The 23,784-nt window shown below is 46.2% G+C and overlaps 1 protein-coding gene and 1 long non-coding RNA gene across 5 annotated transcripts in view; both read left to right on the top strand.

The window, feature by feature from the left end:
• The first annotated feature begins 5,277 nt into the window (after positions 1-5,277).
• Positions 5,278-6,419, top strand: LOC310781341. The gene is made up of 3 exons (XR_014552966.1): positions 5,278-5,512; positions 6,005-6,054; positions 6,289-6,419. It is a non-coding gene; the product is annotated as an uncharacterized lncRNA (long non-coding RNA).
• A 797-nt stretch (positions 6,420-7,216) lies between these two features.
• sec31a (SEC31 homolog A, COPII coat complex component) overlaps positions 7,217-23,784 on the top strand; it is a 31,147-nt gene continuing 14,579 nt past the window's right edge. For 3 of the 4 annotated variants that reach the window (XM_083641937.1, XM_083641935.1, XM_083641934.1), the window contains exons 1-21: positions 7,217-7,360; positions 8,244-8,323; positions 8,767-8,890; positions 9,056-9,254; positions 9,338-9,433; positions 10,354-10,494; positions 10,639-10,781; positions 10,896-10,995; positions 11,104-11,265; positions 12,741-12,896; positions 13,003-13,230; positions 13,480-13,554; positions 13,684-13,725; positions 16,349-16,936; positions 18,550-18,823; positions 20,019-20,197; positions 20,663-20,789; positions 21,346-21,491; positions 21,619-21,792; positions 22,294-22,611; positions 23,190-23,291. In XM_083641937.1, the coding sequence (XP_083498063.1) occupies positions 8,245-8,323; positions 8,767-8,890; positions 9,056-9,254; positions 9,338-9,433; positions 10,354-10,494; positions 10,639-10,781; positions 10,896-10,995; positions 11,104-11,265; positions 12,741-12,896; positions 13,003-13,230; positions 13,480-13,554; positions 13,684-13,725; positions 16,349-16,936; positions 18,550-18,823; positions 20,019-20,197; positions 20,663-20,789; positions 21,346-21,491; positions 21,619-21,792; positions 22,294-22,611; positions 23,190-23,291 (3,453 nt within the window). In that variant the 5' untranslated portion in view covers positions 7,217-7,360; position 8,244. The remainder of the gene's footprint in view (positions 7,361-8,243; positions 8,324-8,766; positions 8,891-9,055; positions 9,255-9,337; positions 9,434-10,353; positions 10,495-10,638; positions 10,782-10,895; positions 10,996-11,103; positions 11,266-12,740; positions 12,897-13,002; positions 13,231-13,479; positions 13,555-13,683; positions 13,726-16,348; positions 16,937-18,549; positions 18,824-20,018; positions 20,198-20,662; positions 20,790-21,345; positions 21,492-21,618; positions 21,793-22,293; positions 22,612-23,189; positions 23,292-23,784) is intronic. The other variant, XM_083641936.1, reaches the window with a different exon arrangement.

The raw sequence follows: 23,784 nt of genomic DNA, 5'->3' as shown, positions 1-23,784 counted from the left end.
AAGCAATTTTGAAATTGGCAACCCCCCCCCCCCCCCCCCCACACACACACACACACACACACACCCACACACGTTACCGGAAGTAACGTGACTATAAGTAGGTGGCGGTAATGCAACATATGGATGGGGCCTAGGCCTGGAGGAAGATGGCGTCATATTCAGCCGACAAGGAAGAGGAAATGGATTCGGAGGATGAAGCGGGAGATAGTGGAGATTTAAATGGAAAGAAAATAAAACAATGGATGTTAAGTTCAGATAATGAGTACCCAGCAAGCACGGACGGACCTGGACGAATCGAGAGAGCCCAATCGGGGCCAGCTCAAGTCATATCATGACGAGTCAGATCTGGCCCAGATTATCACTGTATCACTATCCAACTCATTTAACTCACCAGTCACCACTGAAATATTCATGAGGATAACTAAATAGTTGCAATCAATCACGTATTTCTCAGCCTGGGCTATTTATTTATCCAAAATCCATGTGATCAGCATGTGGACAATCTGCGCTGATTAACAAACTGTTTATTCGTGGAGGTGGGACTGAGATGAATTGCGGGGAATCCTGCAATTATCTGCAATGTGTTTCGGGGTTTTTCTTACACAGATTGTAGATGGTTACACTGTGATGTCCGATCCAAGACTTGACGCCAACGTTTTTGAGGGAATTCCTCAATGATTCTTCGAGATTAAGGTTTGAATTAAATTAGCTTTAATTTTTATTAAAACTGTCCCGACTCCATGGATGTATACATCGATGTATACCAGTATAAAAAGAACAAGGGATCCATGTTTTGAAACGGTAGGCTATATTACTCCAACATATAGCAGATAATTTCAGCGAGCAGTTAGTGTAGTGGTAGAATAGTGGTTCCACACGGGGTGGTATTATATATTTTTTAAATGTAGCATAAATTGTTAATCTGGACATAATTATAGCTTTATGTATAAAATTGCTGAATATACACTGTGTACATAGCAGAATAACTGAACATGCCCATTCATGGTAACGGTCATATTTCGACGTCAGCTTGACGTTCCCGCGTAGACGTCTAAATCATCCCCAAATCACCATGTGATCTGGCCTAGTCCTGAACGTCACTGAAACACGTCATCACAACGTTATCATGACGCAATTTTGCTTGCTGGGTACAGTCGAGCAGTGAGGAAGAAGCAGGAGTTTATAGTAGGGATGAGGGCGGTATCGCAAGTAGATGGTCTATTTAGTGATCAACATAAAGTAGGGAAGTTTGTGGAGAAGGTACTTGGGCAGGTAAGGTCAGTTAGAATAGCAAGAAGTGGACTAGTTATAATCGAGTGTGTGTCAAAAGAGCAGAGAGACAAAGCTGTAGAGGGAATAAAGTGGCGTAGAAGTAGTGAAGGTGATCGATCGTGCTAGTGTAACATGTTTTGTACTTGGATCTGAGGCAAGGAAGAAGGGTGTGGTGAGTGGTGTGCCTCTGTCAGTAGAGGCTGAGTTGTTTGAATGTGTGGAGGGTGTGCTGGATGCGATATTGTGAGGGGGAAAGGGAGGAGAGTTTGTCTGTGTGTTTGACCTTTGATGGAGAGTTGCCTGAGAGACTGTATGTTGATTATTGTTGTTATAGGGTAAGGCCGTTTGAAAGAGCACCGCTGAGATGTTATTGCTGTCAAGAGTATGGTCATGTTGCTGCTGTGTGTAGAGGGGTCAGGAGATGTGGGAGATGTGGGGGAAAGGAGTGTGAGAGAGACACGTGTTTAGAGGAAGACAAGGCAAAGTGCCTACACTGTGATGGTGATCATCATGCGGGTTCAAAGCAGTGCCCAAGGAGAGTAAATGAGGTGAAAGTGAATCGGATTAGGGTAAAAGAGAAGGGTATGTCATATGCTGAAGCTGTTAAAAGAGTGGAGAATGAGAGCGATACAATGGAAGAAATTGAAAAGGAACCAGAGAAGAAACAGAAGGGAGTTGAACAAAACATTTGTGTGGACAAAAAAGGATTTTTGACATTTATGGCCATGGTGATTAATTGTACAGAGCAGATCAAGGGAAAAAAGGAAAAGATTAAGATGATGATGGATGCAGCTAGAAGGTTCTTGAATGTTGTTGACATTTCTGGAGAGGAGATCGAGAAGGCGCTGAGGGAGGGGTCCACGCGTTAGTACGACACCCCATAGGTCAGACTACACATAACTCCGACCACCCGCTAATCCGACCATTGATGTCTACTCTACGGCGAGTTTTATCATTGTAGTCTCATAATGTCGACCCTCCATTAATCCGACCATTTTAACGCCATTATTCCGACTGTCGGATTTCATACCCAGTAGTTCGACCTCGCGTAAATCCACCTATATACAGCACTTCCAACAGAAGCAGTCTGTGCATTTCTCTGTGCGCTCTGACTCGGTTAGGGTTAGCAACTTTGGTCGGTGCTTTTTGGCTGGTGTGAAACCGAACCAAACAAGTTGGAATTTCTGGAAAACAAAACAAACTATAATTTTTGTGTCTGGTCTTACGAGGCCTCTCTCTCTCTCTCTCTCTGGAGTCCCACGCAACTGTCTAATTTACTGCGGTCGGATTTTTGGGAGGTCGGATTTATGAGATTAAAATAATAGGGCGGATCTTTGGGTAGTCTAACTCATGAGTGGTCAAACTATTGAGAGGTCGGACGGAAGACTATGACCCGCTGAGGGATGAGTTCCCGCCGACTGAGTCGTAGAATGGACATATATATCGTGAATGGGAGCACTATGGGTGGATACATGATGAACACTGTAAATAGATTCCACTATAAAGAAGACATCAAACTCCAGTAGGTGGCGGTAATGCACAAAAAGTTGTTTGCCAACCGCCATAAAACAATAGTAGAAGAAGAAGAACATATGGATGGCAACATCCATAAAACCCCAAAGAAGAGAGGCAGAAATATTAAACACACAACTGAGAGAATGCAGGAAGCACTGAATAAAATAGTTGATTGGGGAAGCAGGTGGGGATTTAAGATATCAGTGGAAAAAACAAAGTATGTTGTATTTGGTAATAAGAAAACTGAGTGTCAGGGTTTGTTTATGTATGGGCAGGCAATTGAGAGGGTAAAAGAATTCTAATTTTTGTGGGTGCACCTTGATGAAAGGTTAACATGGAAAAAGCATATAGAAAGCATAGTCACAAAGTGTGAAAAGGTAGTCTATGTAATGCGGTCCCTCTCAGGAAGTACATGGGGTGCAGGTCAGGACACAATTAATGATTTACAGAGCAATGATAAGATCAAGAATAGACTATGGATGTTTATGTTATGGAACAGCAGCCAAATCATCTCTCAAGAAGTTGGAGGTAGTGCAGGCAAAGGCACTGAGAGTTTGCTGTGGGGCCTTCCGTACCTCTCCAATTCCAGCTTTACTTGTAGAAATGGAGGAAACTCCATTGGGAATACGAAGAACAAAACTAGCAATGCAATATATAAGTAAACTAAGGGGACACCAAGGGGAAAACCCAGTAAAATTAGTTTTGGAAGATGCATGGGAATGGGGCAGAGTAGGAGCGAAGGAGTGTTTCATATTCAAAGTTAATAAAGAGATGGAAGAGCTGGAGTTGGGACAGGTAGGGGTGGCCCCTATAATTCACTGGCCAGTTGTACCACCATGGCTTTTGCCTACACCAGAAATAGATTTCACTGTGTTAGAAACAATAAGAGAACATGAGAATACGGATTATAGTAAAGTAGTGGGGGGAAGGCTAAAAAACAACTGGGAACATCATCTCCAAATTTATACAGATGGGGCCCAAGATCCCAAAACTGGAAAATCTGGATTTGCATTTTACGTTCCAGATTTGGAAATTGTGAAATCTAGACGACTGTCTGAGGGGGTTTCAGTGTATACAACAGAACTAATTGCTATAATATGGGCATTGCAGTGGGTGGAGGAGGTGAGGCCGAGCCAGGCAGTCATATGCTCGGATTCGGCCTCAGTTCTGATGACTTTGAGGGGAGGAAGCCTGGGAGCCCGCTCAGATCCTTGTAGTGGAGCTGTTGGTTCTGTTGTATAGGATTGAGCATGCTGGAGGTTCAGTGGGGTTTCTGTGGGTGCCAGCCCATGTGGGAGTGGAAGGGAATGAGGTAGCTGACATGGCAGCTAAAAAGTCCCTGAAGAGAGCTGTCAATCTGAGAGTGCCCATTGGGACGTATGAGTGTAGATCCATTATCAAAAGAAGAATAACAGCTGTGTGGCAGAAAGAGTGGGAAAATGAAAAGAAGGGGCGGCACTACTTCGATATACAAAATAGTGTAAGAAAAGAGCAGTGTTATTTAGGGAGTGAGAGAAGACACACAGTTGTGATGACTAGATTGAGACTGGGGCACTGTGGACTGGCATGGGACTTGGCAAAGATGGGAAAACATGAAGATGGATTGTGTGCGACATGTAAAAAACAACAAACTGTGAAACATGTACTCATGGAATGTAACTGTTACACACAAGAAAGAGAAAGGATGTATGCTGCTGTATTAAGCCTGGGCACAAAGACTGTATCAATGAAGAGCCTGCTGAATCCCACTGAGAATCAGGCAAGGACTGTGAAAGCAGTCCTTGAATTCATCGCCGCCACAGGAGTACTCCTGTGGAATTAGAAACACCATAAACAGTAATATTTCTGACCAGTGAGAGGCATCTAGTCTGCCGGAAAGCTATCAGAAGAAGAAGAAGAAGAAACCCCCAAAGAAGAAGAAGGAACAAGCAAAGAGCGTGGAAGGAAAGAGACGACACTCCGGCCATTTTTGGAAACAGAATGCGCCTCGCAGTGGTCAGCTGCGGTAGCACTGGCCCCTAGTAACTCAACGGGAGTTGAACCTCGGGTCCTTTTCATTAGCTATTTATCTTGAAAAAACTAAACAAAGAAAACGAAAAATGTTGCTTAGTTTCCACAATATGGTTGTTGTTTTACATCCCTGCACTACACCACTTCAATCAAGATTTGCAGTACGCCCGGAAAAGATGTGAATCCCCAAAGTTTAGAGTGTTCTCCCGTTGAGTTACTGTTTAGATAGGCTGATTATAGGGGCCAGCGCTACCGCAGCTGACCACTGCGAGCCTGTGCGAGGTTCTTTTGGCGCTGTCACGCTTCCAAAAAAAAAATATGGCGGAGGCTGCTGGGCGCTGATGTTGCAATGGGGCAATATGGAGCTGTCATTTCTTTCCATAAAAGTTCTTTGCTATAAAAGTGATCAGTTCCGGGTGCCCATGCTTGCGTTGTGGACATGGATCATGACGGGTTGTGGATCGTTGCGGATGCGGAGGAGTTTGTTCGGCGTGAGTGGCAGCAGAGTAGTTGACAGCTTCTGGAAATTAATACGAATTTGTTAACTTTTAACCAAAAAGCATGAAGCAAACGCATTGTTTTGCGCAGTGACGAACTAACCTCGCATCACCAGGCAGGCTATGGAGGATGCAAAAGGAAGTTCACGTTAGCTCGCAGGCTCAACTTCTCTTGTTTTCCACGTGGCTGCCAGAAGGAGGCTGCTCTGCACAACAAGGTGGGCTGTGAATGAAATCAACCTGAACGGTCCCGAATATGTTTCTGGTGGTTATGTGCAGTAGACTGCATGATATGATACATACTCCCTGTGCAGCATCTAAAGTTAGCCTACCTCAACGACGGTAACTAAACTTGCACGTGGATAGCAGGCAGCAGTAGCCCCGATACAAGCTGCTGCACGCTAAACTCCATTGAAATATGTGGCTCTGTCTGACCTCGCCTATCGACACAATTCGCACCGTGATAATGGGCGGAAGTATGTCGTAAATATAAATGGCCATTTGTGTGACGTCCCAATGATTCATAATTGATTAATTTAAGCTATTCCAATTATACAAACTTGGTATAATTGGAATAGCTTCAATTAATCAATTATGAATAGCAAAACCCTGTTAAAAAATAGAAAACTGTTTTCTGATTAATAGCATAACAGGAACTCTTCCAATGTTTCTATATTTAGCTTCTCTAACCTTAATACTCTTTTTGACAGATCATTTGAAGACGAGGGCTGAAGGGGCACGTACCTGGCTGTGTGGACAGGCATGTACCCATTTCGGTTGTCTATTTACTAAAGTGGATGACTGGTCCCAATGATTATAAATCACTACCCATCTGACCCACTCATGTGTTTGGGGGAGATTATAAGACTGAAATTCTCTGAGGGTGCTGTCATTCATATTCCCACTTCAGTTTGCTACTGTCAAGTGTAAATCAGATGTGATGTATTTTAAAGTCTATTGACTTGATTTAAATATCTTCTTTATCCTCCTACAGGGTCCAACAGGTGAAGTACAGACTCAACTCAGAGAATGTCTAACATTGATCTGCTATATTGCCCTTGACTTGTATGTTTTGGTTTCATTTTAATGTTGCATGCATTAATGCATTTGTAAATAAAATCTGTGGAATATAAAGCTGACTGTTGGTCCCCTTTTTTTAATCAGAAAATAGTTTTATCAAGTAATTATCTTCTCAGTCACCTGAAATCCTACTTTAAGACAGGTATATTTATTTGTGTACATGCCCAGTTTTCTTTTTTACATGTGTAACTGTTGATACATGTTTATAATGTCATTCAAACTCAATAAAAACTTAAGTGGAAAAAGAGGTAGATTACAATTTTAGTAACAGTCGAAAGATGCATGTAGCTCTTAATTTATAGTGGGGTTACTTGACTCTTTTACTCCCTGGAAGGTGTCAGAATGACTAAGTGCAAGAATAACCTCTGGCCAGATTTTCACATGTTATCGCTCCTACATGATCTATTTCTGTGTTCTATTGGAAACAAGGAATCTGGTGGGGAAATCCTAATCTTAACTCACTAAATGTGAGTCTGTTGTACAGATGTGAGCTTCTTTTTATGTATTTGAAAGCAGTCACATTATTATAGCACTGTGGGTTTTAACCTGGATCGTGAGATGTTTATGGAATAGAAAAAACAAAATTACCCCCCCCCCCCCACTCTGAAGTTTTCATCCTAGTCTTTAAGCATCATGTGAGGGATTGATGCTAGAATGGATGGCCCCAACCAATCAACACGCCCCATGCATAAACTCAGCCAATCATGATTTCCATGTCCCTCCTGACGATCCACTGTAGCATCAGCCCAGCAACCAACGTCCACCGGAAGACGTTCTTCGGGGGAGGAGCAGGAGACTCTTGCTCAGTGCCACGTTGATGGAGACCAGTGGGGACGTGGAGATTTCACCCTGTAGCCGGGACCAGTAGTCTTTTTACCAAACCGTGAGCCGACACGAAAAGCGGAACTTGCACGAGTGGAAAGTTATTTTCTGTTTACAACCTATTTTATGTGTGCGTTTATGTGAGAAGGATCAAAGCGGGGAAGGTAAGCAGCTTTAGTAGTAATCAGATCTGTGTGTTTGTGTTGTTAGTGACACCCCCTGTCATATTTTGCCTGCACAGTGAGCTAGCAGGCTATCTTACCTTCTAGCATTATCAACACGGCTATCATGTCTTGCACCATGTCCAAGCATCAAGCAAACCGTGAAAAGGGCGACAGTATGCAGTTTGTTCTCTACTCCTGCTCTTTACACTAGACATTTATTTTCCATGCAACTAACGTTAGCTAAAGCTCCTTGCCATTTGTGTGGCTACAGTCAGCTGTTGTTAGCTTGCTCCCAGGCAGCCATTCTACTGTCCTTTTGTTTGCTGTTCATTTCCATGTGAATGGGAAAGTAATGCCTTTGGAGAGCGAATACATTGTGATTTGTTTAACACAGCGTTGTCCTCTGTTATGGACCAATGCAATGTCACAGCCGGGGCCTTTGTCTTGTGACTTCATTTATTGATAGCACTAGCTGGTTTATTGGACATGTTTGTAACCACTGGGCAGAATGGAAAAAAACGAAGTAACACGTATACCCAAGTGTGAGCTCAAAAGCGTGCTTCTGGGCTGTCGTGCAAACAACACGATCTTGCCAGACTACTGTGCAAGTTACGTTACCTACTGTAATGTATTAACCTGGGACACAGCGCGGAGCGCAACGATACGTTTAATGTAGCTAATCTGGTACACAGCGCAACGATATAGTGTGTTGTACCATGCCACCCCAGAAAGGAGCTGTAGGACATGAAGAGGAAAACATCAATGGAAAAATCAATTTACTGTGAATAATTGTTATAATTAGCTTTCTCTATGTGTGGAGGTGGAGGTTCCTTTAGAAATGTACACAATGTTCTCCCCCCCGTTTTTTTAAACTCTCTATCAGGATGAAACTTAAAGAGATCAACCGCACAGCCATCCAGAGCTGGAGCCCTGCACAGCAGCACCCGATCTACCTGGCGACAGGTATGAGCAGCACACGTTGCATGAGATCTGTGAGCAGCAGAGGCCTTCTGGCCCTTTATGGTTTGGGGTACAATTTGAATTCTAAACAATAATATTTATTGTCACGTTAGTATTCACACACACCCAAAAAACCTTCAAGGCAGGTGCCTTACGTTGAATGTAAGAGTAACTAAAGGAAGCTACAGTGTGCGGACCTGCTTCTTTCTTGTATGCAATCAGCCGTACATAGTCCCTCTCAAACTAAACTGAATCACAGGGGCCTGTACCTTACTTATACCTTACCTAAACCTTATTAGCTTCTCGGAAAGGGACAGCAACACACACACACACAAAAAGTCTCTATCCCCTTTACAGCATCCAAATCTCCAACCGCACCTAAATGCCTCCCATCACACATCATGTAGTCATAGCGCATCACACTTTCCTCTGGGGTCTTTCTCCAGGAACGTCGGCCCAGCAGCTGGATGCCTCCTTCAGCACCAATGCCTCGTTGGAGATCTTCGAGCTGGACCTCTCGGAGCCGTCTCTGGACATGAAGTCCTGCGGCACCTTCTCCTCCTCTCACAGGTGACTAAATAACCATTTAAGCGGACTACATGGACATGGAAAGAGTTTATAGGTTCAGAGGGTGGCACTTTGAATGAACTTATTAGTGAAACTAGTGAAAGGATTGATAAATGACCACGGTGTTCCTTCATGGAGAACATGCTTTGCTGCCTTTTCTCCCTCCAGATACCATAAACTGGTGTGGGGTCCCCATGGGATGGATGCCCAGGGGCTCCCGTCTGGGGTCCTGATCGCCGGAGGAGAGAACGGTGACGTCATCCTGTACGACCCGGGCAAGATCATGGCGGGAGAGAGGGACGTGATCATCGCCCAGAGCAACAAGCACACGGGGCCAGTGAGAGCGCTCGACGTCAACCCCTTCCAGGTGCACTCCATTTCTCTGACCGGGAGCTTCACATTGTGTGTGTGTGCTTCCTGTTTGACCCAACTTTGTCCTATTCCTTGTAGGCAAACCTGTTCGCATCAGGTGGGAATGAGTCTGAAATCTATATATGGGATATGAATAACTTTGGCTCTCCGATGACACCAGGACCTAAATCTCAGGTGATTTTTCTCTTAAATCTGTCAATGACATTTGTATTTATGCTTTATTATGGTTTGTTTAGTCTCGATGATGCAGCAATCAAAGGTATTTATTTACTGTACTGAACACAAGTTGTGTGATGCATTCAAGTCTGCTGTCAAAATGTGAGATCCTCACTCAAGGGACATTGATTCTGCAAATTATCTATTGAGCAACTTACATTTACCTTGACTTTTTTTAGTATCCCCTGACACCCTAATTAAGTGGTAATCACTATTTTCAAACATGGAGCAGTCAAGTGCGTCGTTACGTGTTCACATGTTGATCAAGCTGCGCTCTTGTCCATTCTGGTGTCCTCGGATGATGTATCGGACGTAACATGCAACAACCGAGGTACGAAAAGAAAGAAATACAAAACAAGGATGCAGAGGACAGGAAGTTGATAGAAATTGCCCAGATGTTAGAAACAAGACATGACAACAATAGATGGATAAGTCCAGCATTGAGCTCCTTGCTAACATAAAATAAATAGATTAGACAAACCTTGATGAACCCCATGCGGATATTTGGTGGTCACAATGAGAAAGAATTGGATACAGAAAAAAGTGCATTTCTAGGAGAACATAATAGTGAAATGTGTGTGCTGACATGCAAATATGCAACGTAAGCTATTCACATTATCATATTTACAGCCATGGGGCTATGTACAGAAGAAAGTGCAGAAGTGTGTTCTTGGCTGTCACCTTGTAAAATCGGCAGATGGGAGGAGTATCAACGTGGACTTTCTGGCATTAATAAATCAGATAATCCCTTTTTGGCACAACAAACTCAACTGCTTCTGTACAGTATACCGTATATATACTTTGTACACGTTTCTATCTCCGTCTTAAGCCCTGCTGTGCTGTTTGCTCTGTGTAATTGTCATGTTTTCTTCATGCAGCCTGTGGAGGACATCAGTTGCGTGGCGTGGAACAGGCAGGTCCAGCACATCCTGGCCTCTGCCAACCCCAGCGGCCGGGCCTCTGTCTGGGACCTCCGCAAGAATGACCTCATCATTAAAGTTAGCGACCACAGCAACAGAGTACGTTGTTTCGGCCGCCCACTGCGCTTAGATGAAGACATAGACAGGCTACTTAACAACTTGTTTTCTGCTGATGTCCAGTGTGTCCTATACTGCAACAGTCTCAAATGTCTTACACGATCCTTGGCCGTGTCTTCATCTTAGATGCATTGCTCTGGGCTGGCCTGGAACCCAGAGGTGGCGACCCAGCTGGTCTTGGCTTCGGAGGACGACCGGTTGCCCGTCATCCAGATGTGGGACTTGCGTTTCGCCACTTCCCCACTCAAGATATTAGAGAATCACACACGGTAAACCGCCGCATTGAGTTTTGCCACAAAATCGGCATGAAGGCGACAGTTCTCCTCTGTGGTTGAAAAGATCAGCAGATTGTTCCACATGTAACTGTTGACTTCATCTTTCAGGGGGGTCCTGGCTATCGCCTGGAGCTTGGCCGATCCCGAGCTGCTTCTGAGCTGTGGCAAGGACAGCCGGATCCTGTGCTGGAATCCAAACACGGCGGAGGTAAATGCTGGAATCAAAGTCGACCATACCGATGAAGACTTCAGACAAACAAAATGCCCTCTGTCTTACTGTTTTCCCCCTGACTTCATCTTCTGATCGCATCTCCAGGTTGTGTATGAGTTGCCCACCAGCACGCAGTGGTGCTTTGACGTCCAGTGGTGCCCCAGGAACCCGGCGGTGCTGTCGGCCGCGTCCTTCGATGGACACATTGACATCTATTCCATCATGGGCGGCAGCAGCCAGGCCCAGAGCCAGAGGCGCGCCGACCAGGTAAGGCAGAGTCCTCCGCAACAGCACATTTGCAACTGCGCCTTTGTTTTTGTCCGCGCCTCTTCAGATACTGTGTGATCGCGTGATGCTGCCTGCCAGGCATTTGGCGAGCATTCCGACACACTCAATCCACACTTCTACTGTTGAACTGCCCTTCCACTCATAGCTAGGCCTGGGTAGCGGTACTGTTAAGGTGTCAACCGGAATAGTCTCTCAAAACAGACGCGTTGGCTCCCGCAATTTACAAATGCTCTCGCCTACCCGTCTGTGCTTCGCAGCTCTCAAAGTTGGTCAAAAAATAAGCCAGGATGTCCGGTCAAAATAAGGCAGGATGTTCTGTCAAAATAAGGCAGGATGTTCTGTCAAAATAAGGCTGGATATCCGCTGATTTCCCCCAATCAGCTAGCCTGGTAAAGCAGCCGGTCACGTGAACTCACATTTCATTTGGTTCTGCGGGACCGTCTGGCCTCAACTCTGGGAGGACTGTCTGCAGAAACTACAAAGCAGGCGAGCCAATCAGTGACCCGCCTCGTAGTTGACATCGTAACCGGCCAATCAGAACGTCGCTAGAAAAACCGTAACAACAGCGGAGTTTTGGGCGGAAAATATGTTTGTGAAGTTCTCCCGAGTGCATTTGGGTTTGACTGGATCCAACGCTGATTGGCCGAAGGAGTTGTCTGTCAAGGCAAGTACACCTGCCCAACTGTCTTCCGCCCACTGCAGAGAAGTTGTGAAGGCTTCAGGCCAGACAGGAACAAAGAACCAAATGAAATGTGAGTTCACGTGATCGGCTGGTTTACCAGGCTACCAATCACCTGCCTCTGTTCTGTTCGCGAGATTCGTGATTGGTCGAATATCATCAAACTTCTTTCCGGTCTGAAGAGTCTTTTCTTTTCTTTAGAAGATGACAACTACCTATGTCCAAATTTTAATGGGCTGAAGTACAGACTGTCTCTGTGTGGAGAGATAGACTGGCTTGAGAGACTGCGACCAAAATAACCCAGTACCAAGTAGTATCAAAACCTCTCCAGTCAAACGATACCTGCATTCGATCCTTTTTGTACACAGAATCACAGATCTAGAAAAAGAAAAAGCGTAGTTGCAGCCAATCACCGCAAGCGTTCTTCGATTTAATGCGACATGTGATCGGCCCAGTACCACAGAGCAGCTACAACCCATTCGGTCTGTGCTGGTGAAGTCTAGCGCAGTGTATGTGACGGGGTTGCCAGCTCAGCGTGCCGAAATGCCACCAAAACATTCAAAAGTATGGCAAAAAAGGGTATGGTATCTGTATCACCTTAAGGGTACTGGTATTGGTACTGGGTCTGGCATCGTCATTTTTTAAACACAGTGAATCACACGTCCTTCTTTATCAGAACCACACATGATGAGCTCTATATTTCATTTTGTGGCATCTCTAAATCGTTGAAGGTATATCGGTTTGACTCCAGCTGGGCTCTGGGTGTCTGTTACAGATCAGCAACTCGTTTGGCAACATGGATCCTTTTGGGACAGGACAAGTGCTGCCCCCTCTGCAGTTGCCCCAGACCACCACCGCCCCTCCAACGTCACTCAACCCCCTGAAGAAGCCGCCCAAGTGGATCCGCAGACCTGTAGGGGCCTCGTTTGCTGTGAGTCCCGTTTCTTTACCTTTCATGAGACGTGTGTTTCGTTTGAGTGGACACGTTTTAACATCCGAAGTGCTTCCGTTCATTTGGCTTTTCCCCCCACTCGTAGTTCGGTGGGAAGCTGGTGTCTCTGGAGAACATCAAGCCCAACCCCCAGCAGCCTCAGCCCACTACACACATCGTACACGTCAGCCAGGTTGTGACGGAAACGACCTTGTTGAAGCGCTCCGATCAGCTGCAGACGACGCTGCGTGCGGGCAACTTTGTGGATTTCTGCCAGGCCAAGATAGACGCAGCTGAAAATGAGTTTGAAAAGACTGTTTGGTCTTTCCTCAAGGTATGAAATTCACTATAGACGGTTTCAACTTGACAACAAAAACATTCTAAACTGAACCCCAGCTCACTTCCTGTTGCAGTGTTTGCTATGGACAGAAAATAAGAGACATTAAAGTGGAGGAGTGACCATTCCGTGAAAACTCTCTATAGCTGTGGAAAAGAAAATGAGAATAAACGGAGAAAATGTATTTAGTTAAGTAATCTGAACTAATCTTATATATTTTGGAAACCAAATGTTTTGTGTTTTCAGGTTAACTTTGATGATAATGTCCGGGGCAAGTTCCTGGAGCTTCTGGGGTACAAGAAAGAGGAACTGGCATTAAAGGCGAGGTTTATTTTGTTAGATTACTGTATGCTTCATATGATCTTATGTACATTTGAACAAAATACATTCTACACACGTTCAAATATTTTCTTACGCTCTGTTGTAAATGTGTTTTGTTTTTGTGTGCAGATTTCAGCAGCACTAGAGGAAAAGGCTGTGGATCCTGTGGAGGTGAGGGCTTTCCTGTCTGCTACATCATCTACTCACTTGTAGTGCATTTGAATTTAGTTGCAGTTTTTCCTATGTACCCAATGAAAGTCATGTGGTCAAATAGTTACATTTTTAATTTTAATTATTAGTTTTCCCATAGGTGCTGCTCACACTAAACACCAAAAAGTATAGTTGCATGAGATTTTACAGATGTATTTTACCAATTAGACTTGCAACAATGTTATCACTGTTGTGGTTGTCTACTTTAGTGTCAGTGATTATGCTTGTGATTTAGAATGCACAATCATAGTATTTCACTACTATAATAAGGCGTCCGGGGGCAGTTTTAACACATTGACTGCCAGCCGTTTTTTTTTTGCTGTAGCTAGCTTTTGCCAAGCCGTTTTTTGAGGATTCTGGCTCATTTTACAAGAGCCGAGGATTCTTTTCTGCTTGGAGTTTGTCAACACAAAGTTCACAAAAGTACTAATAGAATGTGTGCTTTCTCTGTCTAAAAGAGTTAGTTTGTAGAGTTAGTAGTTATGTAGATATTAGCCGTTGAGTACAGCATGGTTTTAGCGTCTGAGAGTGAAAGCTGAGATAATCGCAGTTTTGTGAAATTCAATCAAACAGGCAGAACAGTCACTTTAACCATTTATTTTTGGCATCAGTGAGAGATCAGACATCCAAACAATATAGTTCCGAACGCCCTCTCCTTCAACTCCTCCCTCCGTGGGCGTGTCTAGTGGCTTTCAGCCTGCGTTTGTCACAAGCGAGTGCTCTGCTGCTGCGAGTTTGAGCAGCCTCCCTCCCTGGCAGCGAGTTTGAGCAGCCTCCCTCCCTGGCAGCGAGTGTGGATAGGTCTCACTCGTCTCTTGGGTTTGAGAGCCCCGATGAAGCCCCGTGCGACTCTAGGCTTTATGCTGCCCACCCAGTCCATTTCTGGAACCCCCCACCGCAGCAGCGCGAAAGCGCCCCCGCCTACAGTATGAGAATGAGGCTCGTTCGTTTCTGACTGTAAAATCGCCAAGCCATTTCCTTGAGAATGGAGGAAGCAGCCGCGGGAGGCGGCTGCTTTTGGTTGACTTTCTCTCTGTCGGGAGAGGACCGTCGCCACCTAGCTGGTCGGTAAAATAGATTATACACATTCAATACTTCCAATATCTCCATAGGAGACGCGGGGGGCATTGATCCACGTAGCACCGTCAAAAAAAAAAAATCGATTGGCAGTCAACCGTTGGATTATTTTTGACGTATTAATACGTCGATGGCAGTGAACGTGTTAACTGGCAGTTGCTCAACTGCCAGTTAAATGGGCGTATTCGGCCTGTGCTAACAAATTCAAATTAAATGGAGATGGTCCCAAAGACACTTAGCGAACCAAGGGAGACTTTTTAACAAAACCAGCCAGTAAGTTTATCGTTATGATAAATGGATTTAGTTAACTCATTGCAACAAGTCATTGTTGCCATTTGGGGCTGCCAACATGCAAAATAGACTTCAGGTTCAGGTTCAGGTTGAGATCTTGGCTACGTTCCAGAGTTCACTTGTAAATGAGACTGAAACTGAGGCTCTTCACCAACCAGGAGGCAGTGATCTGGTGCACCGCCTGTCGTCATTGGAGCATTCTCTCCTCCGCAGACAATTTGAACCACAAGCTTAAATACCTCAGGCAGGGTTTACGTCAGCTGCACAAAACAAGGCAGGTGTGAAAGCAAACGTGGACGTATGCCTTTTGGTTGGGTACGGTGGCGCAGTCGGTAGCGCTGTCGCCTCACAGTCAGAAGGTCCTGAGTTCGATTCTCGCCTGGGACACTGTGGGCGCTGTGGTTATGTTCCCCCCCATATCTTCAGTGCCTACTGCCCAGGTGGGGTATCTCGTCGAAAGGGCCTTTCTCTCTGTGTGGAGTTTGCATGTTCTCCCCGTGCTCCCCCAGGGGGTTCCTCCGTATATAACCCCCCCACTAAAAACATACAGAAGATCAGATCGTCATCGTCATCCGACCAGTGACGACAACATCCGAAGTTGGTCCCCGGGCGCTGTACGAGAAAGCGACCACTGCTCCTGGCCTGCCCCCCGGAGGAAAGGACATGCCTGGATGGGTTAAATGCAGAGGACACTTTTCACCGGCCACCGTCAGCATGAGTGTGTTGTGGCCGCATGCATGTATTGTGGTGTTCGTGTGACAATAAAAGACGGGCTTGTCCGTTACGAGAGAGTTGAAAACTGGAATGTAAATATGATTAAACCTGCAATAAGCGATATCAGATGACTTTATAAGCAATCCTGAAACTAACGTTGTGTGCTATGTGGAGATTTCACTTGTGTTGCTCTTTCCAGCTCTTTTTAAAGCTTGTTAAGTTCCTCTCCAGAACGAAGCTCCTCCCGCTCCATTTAGTAGCTTTTTTCCCCTTCTAACTATAGTAGATTGTCTCCTCCCTCGGTGTAGCGTTGACCCCCTCCCATCCATCCCTGAGAAAGAAAGAAAAAAAACGCAATGGCGGACTCGATAAAGCGAGCGAGTAAACTAATTTCAGCCTGTTTGGTGCCCGACCTCCTCATCCTGTTCCTGAGTTTGGCGCTCGAAAATTCTAATCCGTTACCTGATTTTTGACCCCATATCTTCACTCAATTCCTTCCCAGCCAGTGGCCGAGGTGGAGCAGCCTGCTCCAGTCAGCCTGCAGCCTTTAGTGGATCCTGGTCTTTTCTCCTCCGCTGAAACCCCGGAGGCGCTGTTTGACATGATCGGTGCAGCAAACCTCCAGCCGGCAGACAAGCTGGCGCTGGAAGCCACTGCTGATCCAGAGACTGAGGAACCGACAGCACTGGCTCCAGAGGCGGAGGACACGAGCGCAGGCGAGGCCCTGACCAGCCAACCAGAAGAACCAGAAGGGGACCACGTTCTCCCAGAGGAGGGCATCCCATTGGAGGAGGAGGACATCCCATTGGAGGAGGAGGGCATCCCATTGAAGGAGAAGGACATTCCATTGGAGGAGAAGGACATCCCATTGGAGGAGGAGGGCATCCCATTGAAGGAGAAGGACATTCCATTGGAGCAAGAGGATATTCCATTGGAGGAGAAGGACATCCCATTGGAGGAGAAGGACATCCCATTGGAGGAGGAGGACATCCCATTGGAGGAGGAGGACATCCCATTGGAGGAGGAGGACATCCCATTGGAGCAGGAGGACATCCCATTGGAGCAGGAGGACATCCCATTGGAGGAGGAGGTACGTCTCTTTCCCATATCCGCCCTCTGCCCTACTGTCCACTCCCAGACAGTTTGTCTGGTTTTGTATTCATTCAGCACAATAGCAGTTTTTAGGTTAGTCCTTTTCTGATAATAGTTGCTGTTTAAATGCGTCCATCAAAACCTTTTTTGCCTGCTTACTTTATCACTAGACTAGACCTCCCCGGCGACTTTATTTCTCAAAAGTGACTAGCGGAAAATCGGTCGACTTTTTCTGACCATGGGAAGCAATGTTAATGTTTTGAATTCCAAAGTGTTTGCCAATAAATTGATATGAGTGATGCTGGTTTTCGTTACTTGCTTGTCTGATCCGGAGAGGTCACAGTGCTGCCCACACACAGCATCCCCGCTGAGAGCAGGGACTGTGATAAGCTTCCACATCATACTTTTTTTGTACAATTACAAGTAAAAACAAACAAAAGTACAGACTAAAGAATACGATCTACTCAAACAGGAGAACAATCAAAGCAAATTAAAATCTAAAACGTGCCAAAACATCAGTGCGGAAAGTACTAAAAGACACAACTGAAAGTAACAAACTGCATCATGGCAGGAGCAGCTAGTGGTGAGTATTTCAGATTTTTTTTGTTTAAAACTCGATAAAGAGATGAGATAGGCCAATTTAAGACGGGCGTGAGGTCGTTCCACGACCAGGGGCCAAAATAGAAGAAACTTCTTCCAGCAGCCTCGGCCCTAGCAGCACGTGACACTTTAAAACACGACCAGGGGCCAAAATAGAAGAAACTTCTTCCAGCAGCCTCGGCCCTAGCAGCACGTGACACTTTAAAACACGACCAGGGGCCAAAATAGAAGAAACTTCTTCCAGCAGCCTCGGCCCTAGCAGCACGTGACACTTTAAAACACGACCAGGGGCCAAAATAGAAGAAACTTCTTCCAGCAGCCTCGGTCCTAGCAGCACGTGACACTTTAAAACACGACCAGGGGCCAAAATAGAAGAAACTTCTTCCAGCAGCCTCGGCCCTAGCAGCACGTGACACTTTAAAACACGACCAGGGGCCAAAATAGAAGAAACTTCTTCCAGCAGCCTCGGTCCTAGCAGCACGTGACACTTTAAAACAGACCCAGGCACTGGATCTGAGATTGTGAGTGTCACTAAGTGACACAAACTTAGAACAAATGTACATAGGCAGCTTAACCTAAAATGGCCTTATACATTAAAATATACCAATGATGCATCGTTGGTATATTTTATACCAATATTATATATTATACCAATGAGCTTTATACATTAACTGTAAAGGTAACTTTGAATGATGTTAATTAAATTATATTGTAGAAAAACAAAGATTTTAAATTTGGGACGGCCCACATCATTTCGGGACGGCTTAGATAGTATTTCGGGGTGGTTCCGGTAAGGATGGTGAAAAAAGTGAATTAAGAGCCCTGCCTGTCCTGCAGTTTGGAGAAAATCATGCCCCTACTTTTCAAACTATTGGAAATGCTGGAAAACTATGCGAAATAATGTGTCCACAATCCACATCATATCACAATTGATGTCACAGTGGCAAATATTCAACAAAAAGATGCAGCAAAAGACCACACGATGGATGAGATATTACTCTGGTGTTTCAGGATGTGACTGCACCAGTGGAGGAGGTACCCAGTCCTGCCGAAGAGACCGCGGCTCCGGGTGAAGACCTTCCTGAAGAAGATCATGCTGTGGTCCCATCTGAGGTCCCAGCTCTGGTCCCACCCGAAGTCCCACTTGTGGTCCCTGCTGTGGTCCCAGCTGAAGTCCCCGCTCAGATCCCAGTTGAGGTCCCAGCTCCGATCCCAGTTGAGGTCCCCCCTCAGGTCGCAGTTCCAGACCCCGACAAAGGAGGCGTTAGTCTTAGGATTAGTCAAGGTAACAACTTTGGTCTTAGTTTGATGTAGACATGTTTGCAGATTATCATTCAAACCAATCACTACAGCAGTTGTGTTTCTCCTTCAGACCAGAAATGTGGGCTTTTCTTTTCGTCATGCATCTCTGGATAGTTGCTTTGTACAAAGCACATACTGTAGCTTACTGTAAGCGGGCATGAGGCCGTGTGTCACAAACTGCGGTAAAAACCCCAATGAGTCACATATTCAGAATGTGCTGTATAGACCTTATTCGCTAACCCCTGACAGCGCCATATTGTTGACATACCGTCCTGCAGCTGACAACTATAGTAACGGCCTTATTGTCGTTTCTGTTCCATTACAAAATAGCGATAGTGATGACGGCAATAAAAAACCCAGAGTTGTTGTTTGTATGCTGCCGTTAATGCCTGTAATAATAAACAAAAGAAAAAATGAGGTGAACAGACTTTGCTGTGAGGAGCTGTCAGAAAGTTTCACCTGTCTCTCTCCCAACTATCCACACATCTCCTGTGCTGCTGACGTATCCTCCGTCTCGCTCCCTTCACGTCTGTGGACGGTAGAGATAGAAACAAACCACGGGGACTTTATTGCTGTCATTACTACAGCCATGCCTAACGCAGGTCACCATCCGAACACAATTGGAACGATACAGGTAACGCTAACGGCGGCTAGCTTCCTATAAACGCTGCTCTCACATAGGTTGTCACTTAAAGCTGCAGCGCTATGTCAACAATATGGCGGCGGTGGGCGTGCCCGTACGTGAGTGACGTCAATCGAATAAGGTCTATACATACAAAGAATCTTCCTAAAACCTGAATAATATCTGCATATCCCACGTCTTAATCGGATAATGCTACATTTTGAAAAAGGCCTAATTTGGAAAATCCTACCGTAATATGTTGTTTACATGACCCATATCAAATGTGGAATATTGTCATTTTAGGAATAATAGTGAGACATTAGCGTGCATGTGAACGTACTCGCTGATTATCAAGTTCAACCAGAAAGGAGGAACTAATCAGTGAAATCACTTACTGTAGTGTTTGGTTGGAATGAAAACCTGGAGAGTCTCAGGTCGTGATGGGGCATGGTTGAGAACCGCTGCCCAAGTCCACATGCAATAGCTACAGTAATACGTTTAGTATTTCTCCTTTATTTAGTTGATTTATGTAATTTATTGCCACTTTGTGTGCCAGATGTGGATGGGCTGATCACTCAGGCTCTGCTGACTGGAGACTTTGAGGCAGCTGTGGCGCTCTGTCTCCACGACAACCGCATGGCAGACAGCATCATCCTGGCCATCGCCGGAGGGGCCGACCTCCTGGAGAAAACCCAGAAGAAGTATTTCACAAAAACCCACAGCAAGATAACCAAGGTAAAACGTTCACGTGTGTGTCCCTACAGCTGATCAGTGCAGTGGTGATGGTATAACTGTGATGTGTGTCCCTACAGCTGATCAGTGCAGTGGTGATGGTATAACTGTGATGTGTGTCCCTACAGCTGATCAGTGCAGTGGTGATGGTATAACTGTGATGTGTGTCCCTACAGCTGATCAGTGCAGTGGTGATGGTATAACTGTGATGTGTGTCCCTACAGCTGATCAGTGCAGTGGTGATGGTATAACTGTGATGTGTGTCCCTACAGCTGATCAGTGCAGTGGTGATGGTATAACTGTGATGTGTGTCCCTACAGCTGATCAGTGCAGTGGTGATGGTATAACTGTGATGTGTGTCCCTACAGCTGATCAGTGCAGTGGTGATGGTATAACTGTGATGTGTGTCCCTACAGCTGATCAGTGCAGTGGTGATGGTATAACTGTGATGTGTGTGTGTCCCTACAGCTGATCAGTGCAGTGGTGATGAAGGACTGGCACGACATCATGCAGACATGTGCCCTGCAGAACTGGAAGGAGGCGCTGGCTGCTGTCATGACCTACGCTCAACCTGACGAGTTCTCCTCCCTCTGTGGTTAGTGGACTTTTGTGCCTGTACACTTTGATGGCCCATAGGCCTAAATCAAGCCCCGAATGGCCACTTGAGGCCGGCTGCAAAAGCGAGTCATACCCATTCACCCCCATATTAAAATGTCTGACTTTACTGCAGAAATAAACGTGTTTACAGCCTTGTAAAAAAAACATTTTTTTTTTTTTTTTTTTAGTTTCTAATTTCACCATTCGTGACAAGTGTACAAGGGGGCGGAATTTGATCTAACTCGCCCGTTCATACAGTCTGTGGCTGCAAAAAGAAGTCCGATTGTATAGAAATCAATGGGAAAATGACCCTACTTCTCACTGAATTTATTACCTCAGCTATAAAACTTGAAAGAAGAGCCGATGCACACCCTCACAGTCTTAAGGATAGGTGCGTCGGAGGATAGGGTCCACAAGCAGAAGATAAAGAATTCCCGCACACCATCCAGTAATTGGCAAACTTTAATTTAACAACGTTTCGGTCGATCAGACCTTCATCAGGTTACCTCAGCTATGAATTGCTGCTCTCACACTGCTCCTTTGTGTTGTGGTAGACCTCCTTGGCGGCAGGCTGGAGGCAGCAGAGGAGAGCCAGCTGCAAGCCCAGGCCTGTCTGTGTTACATCTGTGCCGGCAACGTGGACAAACTAGTGTCCTGCTGGACCAGAGTGCAGGATGGACACTCTCCACTCTCTCTCCAGGTGTGTGTGTGTCACTCACTCCATGCTCTTCAGTCTACTTCACACTCCCAACGTTCTAGGTGTGTATTTTGTGTGTTTGTTTTCATTTGGTTCATGCTAACGGGCTGTGTGTGTATGCATCACTCAGGACTTGGTGGAGAAGGTGGTGGTGCTGCGCCGTGCCGTAGAGCAGACGCAGCACTCCGGTCCCGCTGCCATGGGCGTAGTGCTGGCTGAGAAGATGGCGCAGTACGCCAACTTGCTGGCCTCCCAGGGCAGCCTGTCCACTGCCATCACCTACCTGCCCGACAACACAGACCAGGTATGTAACACGTCTGGTCCACAGGTTAATGATGATGATGACAACCGCCATTACTAAGTAACCTTGTATCCAGTTGGTTGTCGCCGATTAGTCTTCTTTCTTATGTACTTGTATTTATTGGTTTCAGTCACGTAATGCTTTTTGCGTGGCCGCCATCTCGAGGACTGGCCGCAGCACTCAACTTTTTACTACCTGTTTAAGTCTATGGGACAACTGTGCAAACCATGCCCTCTTTCAACTCTTAACTACTCTTTCATACATTGTACTACAAACTCTGTTCAAACTTCAAACGCTCACCACTTTTAGTACTTTATTACTCTTATTCAGCCTTGATATCGTTTGTACTTTTTGATAAGTGGCAGACAGTTTAAGTTTGTGCAGCCGATTTGTCCTCAAAATGGCGCCGCGACAGACGTGTGATGTCGACAGAAATCGGTGAATTGCGTTGTTGCATTCACTGTCCACCGTCCTAATTGCAGTTATCTTGTCTCCTCCGTCCAGGTCGCTGTGCAGCAGCTTCGTGAGCGTCTCAGCCGGGCTCTGGGGCACCAGGCAGCAGCAGCTCCGGTCCAGACCCAGGCAGTTCCGGTCCAGGCCCAGGCAGCAGCAGCTCCGGTCCAGACCCAGGCAGCAGTAGCTCCGGTCCAGACCCAGAGAGCTCAGGCTCAGCGTCCGGCCCCTCAGGCCCAGGAGACGGCAGCCGTGCCCAGGCCCCCGTTCACCCCGAGCCAGCCTGCCATGGTGCCTCAGCCCACTGCAGCACCAGTGCCCATGTGCACACCTGCCTCTGCCCCAGCACTGCCTCAGTATTACCAGCCAGTAGGTTCCACTGTCCTCCCATAGCAGCACTTAACAAGGGCTTAAACAAGAGCCCAGGATGTTACTGTCCTTCTCCCTCAGCACACTGCTGACTTTGAGACATTATTATTCTTAAACTTGAGGGAGACTGCTCTCTTTCCTCTTAACCTTTCTGTGTGAGGTAAAAAAAAAAGGAAAAACCACAGTTCTCATACTAACTAATCACCTTGTGTATCGCTCGTATCTATTTTCTGTTGTGTTGTAGCCATTACATTGGTTGGATTTATGGTTTCTGTTTTGGCCAGGGTTTAAATCACATGCTGATTCCCAAAATTACTCTTGAAATATGAATGATAAATATGAATGACAGCAGGGTCTGTATGCTACTAATGCTCGGGGCGCCCCTTTCCTATGGGAACAATATACTTTTCAGTGGTGCCAAATTCTCCCCTGTCATTTGAACCCTGGTTCTTATGTATTGTTGCCCTACCTCGTGTCCACTGGTCCAATGCTTGTCGTGCATTGTGGCGATGTTGTCCGGTGGCTCCCCCATGCCGTAGCCATCATTGGTATGTGCCGTGTGTCTCTGTGTACTTCAGGCGAGGGCTACCTCCACTGTCACCTCCTGGAGTAACCAAACTCCCACAGCCCTTCCCAATGCCCCTCCTCCTCTTCAGCTAGGCCCCGCCTCAGACCAGCAGGTATACTGCCCAGCCATCCCACCCCGATACACACCTTCACACAGCTCCTGTCCTTCTGATGCCTCTGCACCTCAAACAGGCAGCACAGTCATGCCTGCACGCACACATCCTACGCATGCTCTTGTGCTGACATAACTCCTGTTCCTGCAATTTAGTAGAGAAATTACAACTCAGTCTTTGCATATAAAACATCTCTGCACTTACAGCGCAGACACACTGGAAACGGATCTGATGGCGGTTTCATTTCGGCGTCCTTGTTAACGGACGAGACCGATCACACCGGCCGCGACGCGGCCTGTAGCGAGGGGGTTCCGCGTCTGGTCTCTTTTCGACGCGAGCGGCCGCGCGCAGCCAGGCATGGAGTCAGTACAAGTTGTGACCGGCGCGGGGCAAAACGGAGCGCTTCTGCTGCGAATGGCCACCGGCCTGCCCCCTGCTGGTCGCTTCCGTGACGCGCTGCGTCGCTCCCGTTTCCAGTGTGTCTGCGCCGTTA

Source organism: Poromitra crassiceps, assembly GCF_964638095.1.
Source record: "Poromitra crassiceps genome assembly, chromosome: 8".
NCBI lineage: Eukaryota > Metazoa > Chordata > Actinopteri > Beryciformes > Melamphaidae > Poromitra > Poromitra crassiceps.
The sequence above is the reverse complement of the archived record's forward strand: the minus strand, read 5'-3'. Positions and strand labels throughout refer to the sequence as shown.